This window comes from Anser cygnoides, chromosome 3 (assembly GCF_040182565.1).
Source record: "Anser cygnoides isolate HZ-2024a breed goose chromosome 3, Taihu_goose_T2T_genome, whole genome shotgun sequence".
Classification (NCBI taxonomy): Eukaryota; Metazoa; Chordata; class Aves; order Anseriformes; family Anatidae; genus Anser; species Anser cygnoides.
In genome coordinates this window covers 109,461,983-109,476,303 of record NC_089875.1, presented here as the reverse complement: position 1 = coordinate 109,476,303, position 14,321 = coordinate 109,461,983, and the positions used below count along the sequence as shown (strand labels likewise).

At 38.7% G+C, this 14,321-nt stretch overlaps 1 protein-coding gene across 3 annotated transcripts in view; it reads left to right on the top strand.

Annotated features, from left to right (window-relative positions):
* NBAS (NBAS subunit of NRZ tethering complex) overlaps nt 1–14,321 on the top strand; it is a 188,347-nt gene that overhangs the window by 160,214 nt on the left and 13,812 nt on the right. For all 3 annotated transcript variants that reach the window (XM_066994950.1, XM_048071263.2, XM_013172651.3), the window contains 2 exons: nt 3,623–3,767; nt 10,213–10,341. In XM_066994950.1, coding sequence (XP_066851051.1) covers nt 3,623–3,767; nt 10,213–10,341 — 274 coding nt within the window. The remainder of the gene's footprint in view (nt 1–3,622; nt 3,768–10,212; nt 10,342–14,321) is intronic.

Below are 14,321 nucleotides of genomic sequence, written 5' to 3'. Positions count from 1 at the left end.
TGTAATGATATGTGCAGGAACGGGGGAATTTTACTCTTAGTCATCTGAAAACTTAAATTTTTTTTTTTCAGCCTAGCAGTAAATATCTAAAACTTATAATTGAATATAAAACTAGAAAAAAAAAACTTACATTTTTTAAAGGCTCAAAAAGAAGGAGAAGTAAAAGAACTGAAGCTTGGGGTTTTTTTCTTAGTAGCCTTTACTCTTTTTTTTTAAATTCGAATTTAAAAAAAGACTGACAAAGATCAGTCTTTGTTTATTTATTTATTTATTTATTGTATTTCAAAACACTCTGACAGAAGAATAGTCATTATTTACCTGCAGATATGGTTCTCTTCATGTCATAATATGCCATGTTGACTGTGAGGAACCACTGAAGATGACTTGGTTGTTCCAGTCAGTACTCAGAAACATATACATTTTTTAAGAATTGGTGTTTAAACCCATGTTATTCATGCATGCTTTTCTGTCTAGGTGTCTCATATTCAGATGTCATTTTAAGCACTTCATAAAGACAATAAAAAAAGGGAAGAAAAAGATTGACAGTACCTGAAGCTCTGCAGTCCTTTGGAACTTGCTACCTACATTCAAAAGGCATTTTTTATATTCATTTTAAATATTGATAAGGTGTTTTGGAACTCAAAAAGACATGATTTTAGGGGCTCAATAGCTTAGTTCATTTTTTTTTTTCTTAATGCAAAATGTCCCTCTAAAGATATTTTTGGTTTGGTGCAGGAAAACAATGCCCTTATTGCAAGTCTGTGAAAAAGTTCTCAGCATGGAAAAAGTAATTGATGTATTTAACCATAAATAAAAATAAAAATTCATGAAAGAAGAAAACTGAATTCTACTTACAGTTGTCAGATTTTTTGGTGACTGAATCTTGTTTTTATGTAGAGGTGGCAGATGATGTCTATTTGTTAGCAGACCACAGAAGGTCAAATAATCATAAGGAAAATTATAATTATCAGAAATCACAATTATATGTCAGAAGAGATTTATATATGTAAAGTATATATCTGATGCTTAACTTCGTCGTGCCATTTGCAGGTTTATTTATTGGATGGCCTTGCGTCTTTGTGGTTATTTCTAACTTTTCTAACTGTTCTGTTTCTTCGTAACTACTTCTAAATGTGCTTTGAAGTGTGATTTTTGTTTTCTTCTTCTAATGGAAAATTCTTCTAGGTTTTCGTAATGTACTCTGGAGGCAGCAGCTATAAAAATGGAAATTCATGATGACTCTCCATGCCTCTAAGCAAAAGATGGATCACATAGCAGGAGCTATTAATTTAGCCAGTGGCAAAGATGGAGTTGCATATTGTTTTTTTTTTTTCCTTCCTCTGACCTTACTGGGGATTCGTAGATCAAGTGCATCATGCTTTGCCTGTCAGATAAGTTGGCTTCTTTGGGTCCAACCCATCAGGTTGGAAGGCGAGGAGGAGGAGCTGTGCTGCTCCCAGCTAGACTCCTGGCAGCAGTTTGTTCAGTGACTGTGACTGATGGAAAGGCTCAATTAAGTTGTCAGAAAGAATGAAAATCACAACTTCTATTTAGTTTGCATTCAAACTTACCTGCTCTTAGCATCTCTGTCTGGTGTTCGTGTTAGAATATAATGTCAGCTTCCAGTGGAGCTGGTTTTATTTGTTTACAGTATGTACTTTCGAAAGTGGAAGCTGAACAGGAGAGAGCTTATATATGTATGAAATAGTAGGTATTAGCAGTTGTCCTGTACCAAATTGTCAGACCTACTCTTTGTTATGTGTCAGCCCAACTGATTTTTTTTAACAGACTCCATTTGCTGCTGTAGTTATTATGTTACTTTCAACAATTGGTGCTAAATAATACCATTGAAAAGCAGCACTTTCAAAGCACTTTACTGCTCCTTTCCACTTGTGCTGGACAAGTATCTTAATTTACAGTGAACTGTAAGACCAACCTGCCAGATTTTCTCTTCCAGTGATTTTTTTGTTCACCTCTTCAAACAAAATACAATAAAAATATATCCTGCTTTTTTTGGGATGTTGATTAATGACCAGAAATTGATGGAGGCTTTTTTTTAAACCACCTTTTGTGCCTTCCTTTGCGTATGCACAGATGAATATAATGGTTGTGTTACTGTGGCTTTATGTGGTCTTGATCTACACTGTTAAGTGTGATTTTAGCCCATTGTAGAAGTGTATTGAAATGCATTAACTAAACTCAAATTAGCAAAATGGCAGTGTGGATGCGTTCCAGTGTTACACTTCACGCTCTCATTTAAAAGCTCCAATCTGCTGCCCATTTCTATCAGTATGTCCAGTCCTAGCAAGTACACCTATCACTAGCAAAAGTAGCCAGGCATCTCCATGATGTAGCAAATAGCAGCTGTAGGCCAAGAAATGTTCCAGCAATTAAATTTTATAGTAAATGTCGCCTTTGCCAGCATGCATGATATAATTTACGTATGCCTACTGTCTGCCTTCTTTTTAAGGCTGACCATGTAATGGTGATAGCAGATGAAGTTGTATTCATTTTTGGGTCCCTTGCTACAAGGATATTACGTTGATCGAGCATGTGCATTGATGAGAAACGAAGCTGAGGGAACTGGGACTGTTTAGTCTGGAGAAGAGGAGGCTGAGGGGAGAGCTCATTTCTCTCTACAACTACCTGAAAGGAGGTTGCAGCAAGGATGGTGTTGTTCTCTTTTCTCACATGATGAGTGATAGGATGTGAGGAAGTGATCTCAAGTTGTGCCAGGAGAGGTTTAGATTGGATTTAGGAAGGATTTCTTCATGGAGAGAGTGACCAAGCATTAGAATAGGATTCCCAGAGTATGTAGTGGAGTCCTCATCCCTGGAGGTATTTATGATGTGTAGACATGACACTAAGGGACATGGTTTAGTGATGGGGCTCAGTAGGTCATGGTGGCTGAACTTCGTGGTCTTGAAGGCCTTTTCCAACCCAGGTGATTCTAGGATTCTAATTTTATATGAAATAGAAAGGACACTTTAAATATAATAATAATCATAATAAAAAGTATCTACATCCGTATCTACTAATGGAGAAGTACAGTTGCATATAATTTCTCTCTACAGCACTGTTTGTATGGGCTATAAAATGGGTTTTATAGAAAAAGATAGATGTATTTTTTAGATGTTTATTTTTGTTTGTGCTTGTTGGACCTGAAAATTAAAATTTGAGTCTTGTAAGTTTTTTCTCCACAGAGAAACTAGAAGGGTACTTGAGAGACAGATGGTGTTAGAATATGATCAAAGCTAAGAAAATCAGGAATTCTGGTTTCATGTCACCACTCCCTCAATACCATTTTGCTTGGGAAATTAGCTTGTACAAAGGAAGGAGATGTTTTTCCTGTGGTGTTCCACTTTAATCAGTCTTTATCTGGTGTGTGATTCCTCAGATAACAGTATGTCATAATTCAAAATACTTTTAATAACTTTGTTGCATTGAAAGAAGGATGGCATCAGGATAGTAACTTGTCTCAAAACTTTTTCCTCTCTGTTTCATGAGATCATACTTTAATTCTCATACATGTGCACAAACTTCAGAAAATTTTGTGTGTATATTCATATATGTACACACACATATATACATATAAACAATTTTTTTTTTTTTCTGTGAGCAGATTGTGCACAGATGGTAATCCTTGGGTGAAACTGGGGACTGCTATGCTACAGAGATGCCCAGCTGAGGAAAAGGAGAGCACAGGAAATGAAATTTTGAAAATCTGCCGTTCTTTGTATGACACTAAGCACATGCTCCCTGTTGAGGTAAGTTTTAATGTTGACTGTCATGGATATGAGTCCTGTTTTAGGGTCAAGATAATGTTGCCATACTGGATCAAGTCCAGTGGAGAGCCAGTAGGATGATTAGGGTGCTGATACACAATACATACAGAGAGGCTGAGAGAATTCCATCTTAAGAAGAGATGGCAGCGGGAGATCATATTGCTGTTTTTAAGTATGTGGAAGAGAAAACATGTAGAGGAGACAGAGCCAATTTCTTTTTAGTGATTAAACAAAAGGCAAGAGAGACAACTTGCAACATCAAAATTGTTTATCTACAAGGAAAAATTTTTCTCTGCTAAAGTGGTGAAACACTGGAATACGCGATTGCCTAGAGAAGACATGGATTCTTCATCCTTGGAAATATTCAGAACTTGGCTGGATCACGTCATGGGCAATTTGATCTTGTCAGGCTGGCTTTGAATTAGGAGCTAGTTAGATTATATGACCTTTAGAGGCCTGTTCCAGTGTAAATTCTTTGAAGTATTTGTAGAAAGGGTTTAATAATGCATTGCCACTGAAATCAGTATGGCAAAAGCTGTTCATTAAATAGTGAGTAATTTTCTCTCTTATAAATATATAGAGGTTTAGTGAGGAATCCTTGAAAATGTGTTGGCGATAAAAATTTATATATAAGCAATTACTTTGTAATAACTGTGTGATATTCTGCCTTGCTCTACTGTGTAAGTGTACTTCCATACAAGCATCTCTACAATTATTGAAGCGTTTTGTACATAAATATTGTATACTAATCAAGACAGGCTTGAAAAATGCTTAATAAACTTCACACAACTTTAGAGTAGTCCTGTGCATATTTTAGTAGGCTCGTTAATCGCTTACAATCTTCTTCACACAATCACAGTCTTTGCTATAGAAAACAGCTGATGTTAAGACCAGAAGCAGAGCAGAAAAGACACATTCTGTTTAAAATAGGTGGATGGGTGTGGGCTGTGCTTTTTTTTCAATAGTTAGACTGATTTCGGTTCAAAATCTGTGTAAAACACAACTCCAGGTGTCAGTAATCTGAAAGGGTGCATGCATTTATTAATTCACTCACTTCACCAAAACTTTTGGTTGAAGACAGGTTTCTATAACTTTGGAACTGGCATTAAGCGTACATAGCTTTTCGTTACAGGATTGAATGCTGCATCGTAGCATGATCTTACACGTGCATAGGAGTAGTCAACCCTTGCCAAAGTAGACTAACTGACATTAGTGAACAAGGAGGACAAATCTCACTGAAGGTCATCATCTTATAGCAGTCAGTTTACCAAGAGTTCTGCTCAAGAATGGGTTCTGATTTTCTCACCTTTCTTAATTAAGTGAACTTTTTCCTGAATTCCATAACAAGACCATTATTTACTCACTGTTTTGATGTTGATTGGCAGCTTTAGTTGGAGGTGCCTTGTTTTTTAAAGGTACAGAGTGCTGGAAGAATTCTACCTATGGGTGTGAATATACAGATGCAGTATAAAGATTTATTACTAGTAAAAGTTGTTTAATGTTTGAGGACCAGACTAGCTTTACCAATTTAACATGCTTTTTTTGGCTAGAACGTTGTACAGCAACAGAAGTTGCACCATGATGTTTGATTGTACTGTTACCTATACATACAGGCTGCACTGGTTTAAGTCTCTTCTTGGGAAGATGGGGAATGACATGGGTAAATTAAGTAACTTATTTATACACACAGCTACAGTGCTTAAGTACTGTATACTTAAGTGTACAAATTAGAGGGTTGACCTTGCGTGGCTAAATAAGATGAAAACCTGATTGCTGACAAATAACCTATTTAGATGACTTCATATTTCAATAAATTGATTATTGATTGAAATCGATTAAGAGAGACCTAGAATAATGGAATTCTAAAAACATTTTATTACCATGGATAACATTAGCCATTCTGAAATGCAAAAGTTGTGATGGAAAAATAACATTTATCTTCAAGTCATGATGGCCTAGAAAAACTTTCCTTAGATGTAGATTTCATCAGAAAGCACTCTTTTTTTCTTTATTTTTCCTCCTGCTGGTCCTTCTAGTTTTGTTTACAGCCAAGATCTTTTTTAATGTCTTCTGGGGAGTTGCATAGATTTAATCTTTGTATCTATATATGTGGATTTTTGGTTTGGTTGGTTTTATTTGCATTATTCAGTGGATGGACTTTTTCATTCCTCTTTGTTGAAATAAGCATTGTTTTACTTGCTTGGAATGCACATCTGTTTGGACTATCTGACATCTCCTGCACTGACTGATAAATCTCTTTAGAAAGGGGCAAATTCTTCTTCCCCCTAGTAAGTGTTAAAGTGCAACTCCTCTGAATATCTCGTGTTTTTCTGTCAACCTATAGGTCAAGTGTCAGTTAACATAAACACTTAAATAGGAGAATCTAGTCTCTGCATCTGGTCTCTTATTTGTAATCTCTGAGGTCCTGGTGGCCATAAGATGCTTATCTTGTAGAATAATGCAGCAGTCAGTTGATTTTCTTTTTTTTTTTCTATTTTTGCAGCTAGTTATTCATGCTTTTTATATGTGAATTTACTTTGTATGTTTTTCTTCATTCACAGTTGTCTCTGATCAGTTTGTTCAGGTAATTTTGAATTTAAATGCTGCCCTTTGAGTCTCTTGACACAATACTGTTTGTACTCATTATCCAGCCATTCAAGCCATCCATGAAAACACTGAATAATAGTGGACCCAAAGCAGACTCCTATGAAATTCATTTGATATGCCTCACTTGTGTTACAGTGAACCATCAATAGCTGCATAACTAGTTAAGAAGCAAATGTTTCTTTACAGAAGTTTCAACTACATCATGGTAATACGGATTTTGATTTAGGACTTTCCTTGTCCCTCTCACAGGTAACATCACATCACCTCGAAGCACAGCCTCTCATGGCAGGCAGACAGATACTAGAGCGCTTTCCAGTGCTATTGCAGAGATAAAAGTTGCTTGTGTTGCTCTTCAGAAGTGCTCAGAGTGTTGGCTTGCTGCATAGGTTGGATTTCCAATTCCTGCCCAAAGCAGCAGTGCAGTCATTTGTGTGAGACATAGGAGGAGATGGTTTTACTATTTGGACAGTTTTCTGTGTTTGGCACATTGTCCTGTCACTTCAGTTGGAGTAAGGGGTGAAGGCCACTGCAAGGGTTTGCAAGTTGGACCACACTGTCCTGCACCTTATTTCCCTAGGTTCTCTGACAGTGTTTCATGTGACATTTTTGAAATCTTGCTGAGTTCAAAGTATACCACAGTGATTGCTTTATTCCTAAGTATGATACCTGTTGCTAGGACCTGTAGGAAGATTTTCGTGTACATTATTTTTTCTTTGATTTTTCATTGTATGTTTTGATGGTTTTCATGGACTTGATGTCTGAGAGGTCTACAATTCATTTCCCTCTTGTACATCTTCTTTATGTCACGTCTAAAGGACAGGCTGCATTTCTCTTTATCAGTCTTCTGAAATTAGTCTTTTTCTCAAGAGTGATATCTCTTAACTTGATTTCTGTAGGTCCTTTGGGATGAATTCTTCAGTCCCAGAAAAAATAATATTTATTATTAATTCTAGACTGAATTTTCAATGCTGAAGTTTCACCCTTCGTAATTGTCAACTATTTTTGTTCATTTGGTTGAGATCTTTTAATAAGAATTAAAGCAAGAAAGATGCTTCGTTTTTTTGACTTTTCATTACTGGCTTTTGCATAGCAGTATGTCATTAATCATGATGTCATGTCGTAAGAGTACCAGGAAAACAGAGGCAGTGCAGTCTTACCAGAAGGTTAGAGAGATCAAGTGCAGATTAGTGGATAAAAAGGGCGTCTCCGTAAACAACCAGTGGTCTAGTGAGTATATAATGCCCTGTTAGCATAGCTGCATTTTGAGAGGATGCTGCAAAAAGAGGGGCAAAAGAGAGAGCCTTACAATAGTTAGTGTACAGATGAACCTGAAAGGGGAAGACTGAAAGAGTGCAGTATATTACCTTATCAGAGATGGAGAGGCTGATTTGATTGTGTTCTATGGGTATTCTTAGAGGGAACAGAAGCTAATAAAATGCTCTTTTGATTTACAAAGAAATGCATAAAAAGAAACATAACAATTGTTGGAATATACTTCTCCTTAGAGAGAAATGATGGATTATCTATATTTGAACATGTTTTGTAGGTAAGACTGGATATCTTCTGTCTCCTATGAGGCACAGAGTTACTCAAGTCATATGACTGGTAACTACCTGAAATCTAATGACCTTTGGCTTAAAAATCTGCTAGTGTAAGGTAAACCTAAGTTAATTGAATAGCTAAGCATTTTCTTTTGTTGAGGCCTTTATGCCTCTGTTACAAACAAAGCAGATTGCTTTAGAAAATATCCCATTAGAATGTATAACCAGTACTAAGGCATAATCTTGGAGCATCTAAGAAGCAAACAAAACAGTGGCATGTCATCTGAGTTAAATGTTATTGCTTTGAAAATAAGAAAGTTAATATCTGTATTATTGCATTTGCTTGCTGAGTGGTAGAATTTTCTTTATTTTAAAGAAGTGCAATGAGATAGCAAATAGATTCAACATCTGCACCATTGGTCTCCTCGACCTGTTGCTTTAAACTTGTACTGTACCTAGTTTCCTTTCCTTCCTCACACAACCAAAAAATATGATTTGGGGTTCTTTTAGAGCCTTTTTATAGTTACGGCTTATTTCTTATGGCAGTGCTTCTCCACTTAGTTTTGAGGGGCTTTCAGGCAGAAAATGTTACCAAGTATGGTAAAATTGCTGTTTTGTTCAGGTTGTGTATCTTATGACTCAGAAATTATTTTTCTGAACATAAGCTGCATTTATTGCCATGGATACACCTTTTCAAGAAAAGGAGACTTGTAGAGCGAGTGAATCTCTAACTTTGTATTCAGTAGGTTTGCTGGTATGTCAAGCATACTGCTCAAAAGAAATACAGTACAATATGAAATTATCAAAAGTTTAATGAGCATGTGACTGATCAGACAAAGTTTTAGTGTATTTATTTAATCTTCTTATTCCTTGATCCTATATTCTTATTCCTTGATCCCTTACTGAAAACATTAATCATCAGTAGCAGCAGAATATAGGTTTAAAGGAACAAATCTGGGTAAGAGAACAAGCATTGCATGAGTGATGCAGAGCTCAGTGCAGTATAATTTATCCTTGAAATGTATACCTTCTTGAAGGTATACATTTAGAAGAGGCTGAGCAAAGTGCAGCTAGGTAGCTTCCTATACCAAGTGAGGCCAGGTGATTGTGCAGTACATGACTGTCGAAACCTTTAACGTCTTTGAATAGTAGCTGTGACTCTAAAAGCCTGGAAATTAAAACCACGCTGCTAAAAGTGTGGTTGTATTTCAGTCTTCAAATTGTTATACTTACCATTAGATTTCAAAAGATCTCTAAAAGTGGTTTGCGTTCCCTCAAAGTAATATTTAGCTGATGAGATCCTTTGGCAATTGATGTTTTTCTAAGTGTTGCAGTGAAACAAAGAGCCCCTGGAAGATTTGGATGCCATTTGCAAGGTGACAGTGCTACATAATACCCAAAGCACTTGGTGTAAGTTGTCCCGAACACAGGACATGTCTGCTGGATCTCAGTGGAAAGTGGCTGTTAGAACAAAATCCTTGGAAAAAAAAAAAGATAGGGGAAGTCATCATCTGATGTATAACAGTTTGTTAGTCTAAATGCTTTTTGATGTATAAATAAATCATTGCCATGTTAAGGAAAAACAAAACCACAGGTTACTTGTAGGGTTTTTTTTGAGTTTTTTTTTTAAACTAAAATTCAAGTTAAAGATTTGGCAACACATTGTTTTTTTTTTTTTTTAAAGATGTCCTTTTTTACTGCATCAGCTTTATGATGCTAAATTTGTGCTCTATTATAAAAATGAGAAGTTATATGAAAGAGGGAAAGGTAAATTACTATGCTTTCATCACGTGTAAAAATTTGTATAAAGTTTGAAATGGTTTTGAAACACAGCTTTATGGTGTTGCACTTCGGTATGTACTGTTATTTCCTCTTTGTTTTGTTCCACATTTATGATTGTATAACTGAGTTACAGAAGTATCACAGGTGTCTGTTAAACTTCTTTCCGTGTTTTGCAGTATTTCACTAAGCACAAATATATGAGTCCCAGAGAGGGCTGTGATTGCTTTGTTTCTCTTTCAGTGAAACTCTGGGTTGTAATGGTGATTCAGTGCCTCATCTTAATGTAACAAAGACTCGACTTATAACCCTGTATTCCACATTTTTTTTTAAATTTATCTGTTCAAGTTTCCAAAGACTTATTTCCATCAGGGACTTCATTTGTTTTAGAAGTTAGGTTTTCATTCTTCATTTGACACAGAATTTTCATAAATTTTAGTTTGAGTGATGATGCTAATATCTCCAGAGATCTTGCTGAATGAGTTTACTTTTATTTTCAGTGTATAAAAGAATTATGTCTGTTGCTGCTTAACCAGTCCCTCTTGCTGCCATCCCTGAAACTGCTGGTGGAAAGCAAAGATCAAGATCTTCATGCTGTGGCACTGGAGCAGATAACAACTGTTGCTAAGGTATGAGCAGTTGAATTAATCAGCTTTCAGAGTTTAAGGTGATAAATTAGCTCTTTTATCTTCATATTAGTAAGCAGAGACTATCAAGACCCTTATCATTATTAAGATTTTCCACAGCTATTGTGTACAGTGAGCAGTAACACAGGGCTTGTAAGATCTTTTCTATATACTTGCGGTGATTAAAATTGACAGCATTTTCTTTAAATTACCTAGTGTGCTATTGTAAGTCAATGTGATGGAAAAGAAACGACTGTGTTATATGAAGTCGATTGTTATCTCGGTGTGTCTATTCTTGCACTTTATTATTTTTTTGTAAGTGATAAAAGTACAAATGAGCGTGTTTCTGACAAACTTGGCATTGTTCATATACACATTGTAAGCTGCTAACAAATTTTTTGTTTTGTAGAAGGGATGAAATACATGTATGTTTGGGGATTTTAGGTGATTCTAAACATGTTTTTACTTGACACTGCAACAGAGTTTCTGGAGGAAAAAAAGCTAAATACTATCTCTTATTTGGACAAGAACTGCTATACATTACTATGTATTTTCAATTGTTGTAGAAAGTTACTGTTTTTTATGCAGTAAAAAAAAACAGTGCAACTGTTTTTTTCCCCCCCCCATATATTTACTTGTCAGTTAAGAAGTAAGGCCTAAAATCACGAAAGCTAGTCTCCTAGAAAGAAAAATCACTTGTTCGTTTGTTTGTTTGCATGTTTTGTGTGTGTTTTTGTTTTTGGTCTCCTGAAAACTGAGATGGGTTTAAAACTTCTAACTTCAAATTAACTTTTGTGCATGTAAACCAGGCACGCCGGTGATGAGCTAAGGGATGGTGCGCTAGAATCATAGGGACTGTGTGCTAGTGAGACCCTTCGGTCAGCTACACAAGGTGCTGCATGTAGGGAGGTGTATTTGAAGTGCTTCTACACAAACGCACACAGTATGAGGAATAAAATGGATGAGCTAGAAGTCTTGGCCCAGTCCCGCAGCTACGACATCATCGGCATAAGCGAAACCTGGTGGGATGAGTCCTGTGGCTGGTGTGTTGCAATAGATGGTTACAGGCTCTTCAAGAGGGACAGGCAGGGTAGGCGAGGTGGTGGGGTGGCAATGTATGTGAAGCATGGGCTGGACTGTGTGGAACTTCAAGTTGGTGACGGCAAAATTGAGAGCCTCTGGGTAAGGATTAAGGGACGAACAAATAAAGGGGATGTTGTTGTGGGAGTCCATTATAGACCACCTGGCCAGGACAACAACACCAATGAATTTTTCTTTGCAGAACTAAGAGATGCCTCAAGATCAACTCCCCTTGTCCTAATGGGGGATTTCAACTTGCCAGATGTCAACTGGGATCACCACATGGCTGACACGAGCAAGTCCAGGAGGTTCATAAAGCACCTAGATGATAACTTCTTGGTGCAGGTGCTAAGAGAGACAGCTAGGAAAGGTGCCCTCCTAGATCTGTTGCTGGAGAACAGAGAGGGTCTTGTGGGAGACGTGGCAATTGGCGGCTGTCTCGGTCATAGTGACCATGAAGTGGTTGAGTTTAGAATTTACGGTGACAGAAGGAAAACTGCCACCAAAACTTCAGCCCTGGATACGGGGAAAGCAGACTTCAGACTGGTCCCCTGGGAAACTGCTTTTGAAGACATTGGCATCCACCAGTGCTGGTCAGTCTTTAAGCACTGCCTCCTAAAAGCACAAGATCAGGTGATTCCAAAGTATTGGAAGTTAGGCAAGCGGGGCAGAAGGCCGATCTGGCTGACCAGGGAAGTTCTACTGGAGCTTAGGCGAAAAAAGAAAGTGTACGGCTGCTGGAAGGAGGGTCAGGCGACGAGGAAGGAATACAGGGATGCTGTTTGTGTTTGTAGGGAGAAAATTCTTGTGGCCAAAGCCCAGCTAGAGTTGAAGCTGGCCGTGTCTGTGAGAGACAGTAAACAAGGTTTTTTTAGATATGTGAACAGAAAAAGGAGAACCAAAGAAAACATAGGTCCGCTACTAGATGGGGAAGGTCTCCTCACAGACAATGACATAGGCAAAGCAGAGACGTTTAACGCCTTCTTTGCCTCTGTCTTCAACACTGATGATGGGCTTCGGGACCCAGGGTATCCTGAGCTGGAGGATCATGACGGTGGGAAGGACAAACTCCCAACCAACCCTGAACGTGTGCGGGATTTGCTGCTCTACCTGGATCCATACAAGTCCGTGGGTCCGGATGGGATTCATCCCAGGGTGCTTAAAGAGCTGGCTGGTGTCATCGCGGGACCTCTCTCAATTCTTTTTCAATGATCTTGGGAATCTGGAGAGGTCCCAGTGGACTGGAAGCTGGCAAATGTGCCAATTTTCAAGAAGGGTAAGAAAGAAGACCCTAGCAATTACAGGCCTGTCAGTCTCACATCAGTGCCTGGTAAAATTATGGAGAAGATGATCCTTGAAGTTATTGAAGTACACCTGGGGGACAATGCAGTCATTGGTCCCAGCCAACAGGGGATCATGAGGGGTAGGTCCTGCCTAACAAATTTGATTTCCTTTTATGATAAGATCACCCATCTAGTTGATCAAGGGAAACCAGCTGATGTGATCTTTTTGGACTTCAGCAAAGCTTTTGACACGGTTTCCCATAGGATCCTACTGGACGAAATGTCCAGCATACAGATAAACAAAAACATCATGCCATGGGTGAGCAATTGGCTGACGGGCAGGGCTCAAAGGGTTGTGGTAAATGGGGCCACATCTGGCTGGTGGATGGTCACTAGTGGGGTCCCTCAAGGCTCCATTTTAGGGCCAGTCCTCTTCAATGTTTTTATAAATTATTTGGATGTAGGACTAGAAGGTGTTTTGAGCAAATTTGCCGACGACACCAAACTTGGAGGAGTTGTGGACTCAGATGAGGGTGGAAAGGCCTTGCAGAGAGATCTGGAGAGATTGGAGAGCTGGGCGATCACCAACCACATGAAGTTTAACAAAAGCAAGTGCCGGGTCCTGCACGTGGGATGGGGCAACCCTGGCTATACGTACAGACTGGGTGACGAGATGCTGGAGAGCAGCCCCGCAGAGAGGGATCTGGGGGTTGTGGTTGACAGCAAGTTGAATATGAGCCAGCAGTGTGCCCTGGCAGCCAGGAGGGCCAACCGTATCCTGGGATGCATCAAGCACGGCATTGCTAGTCGGTCGAGGGAAGTGATTGTCCTGCTCTACTCTGCGCTGGTGCGGCCTCACCTCGAGTACTGTGTGCAGTTCTGGGCACCACAGTACAAAAAGGACATTAAACTGTTGGGGAGTGTCCAGAGGAGGGCGATGAAGATGGTGAAGGGCCTAGAGGGGAAGACATATGAGGAGCGGCTGGGGTCACTTGGCCTGTTCAGCCTAGAGAAGAGGAGGCTGAGGGGGGACCTCATCGCAGTCTGCAACTTCCTCGCAAGGGAGAGTGGAGAGGCAGATGACCTATTCTCCGTTATCACCAGTGACAGGACCTGCGGGAACAGTGTTAAGCTGAGGCGGGGGAAGTTTAAGCTGGACATCAGGAAGAGGTTCTTCACCGAAACGGTGGTTGCACACTGGAACAGGCTCCCCAGTGAAGCAGTCACTGCACCAAGCCTGTCTGAATTTAAGAAGCGATTGGACTCTGCACTTAGTCACATGGTCTAAACTTTTGGGTAGACCTGTGTGGTGCCAGGAGTTGGACTTGATGATCCTTCTAGGTCCCTTCCAACTTGGGATATTCTATGATTCTATGTACAACCTGAAAGACTTCCTTAGATTTTGTTAGCCATGGTTGTGCAGTATAGCTGTCTACTTACTGCAAAAGAGAATAAATGGTTTTTCTTTCTTGCTGGATAACTGTATCGAAGGTCCCCATATAATATTTATTTATTTAGGAAAACCACTTCTCTAATATTTTTGAATTCCGTACTGTCTCTTAGGGAGCTCTTAGTTGCGTATTGCAATATAAACGAATAATTGAGGTTAAATTTCCAGTA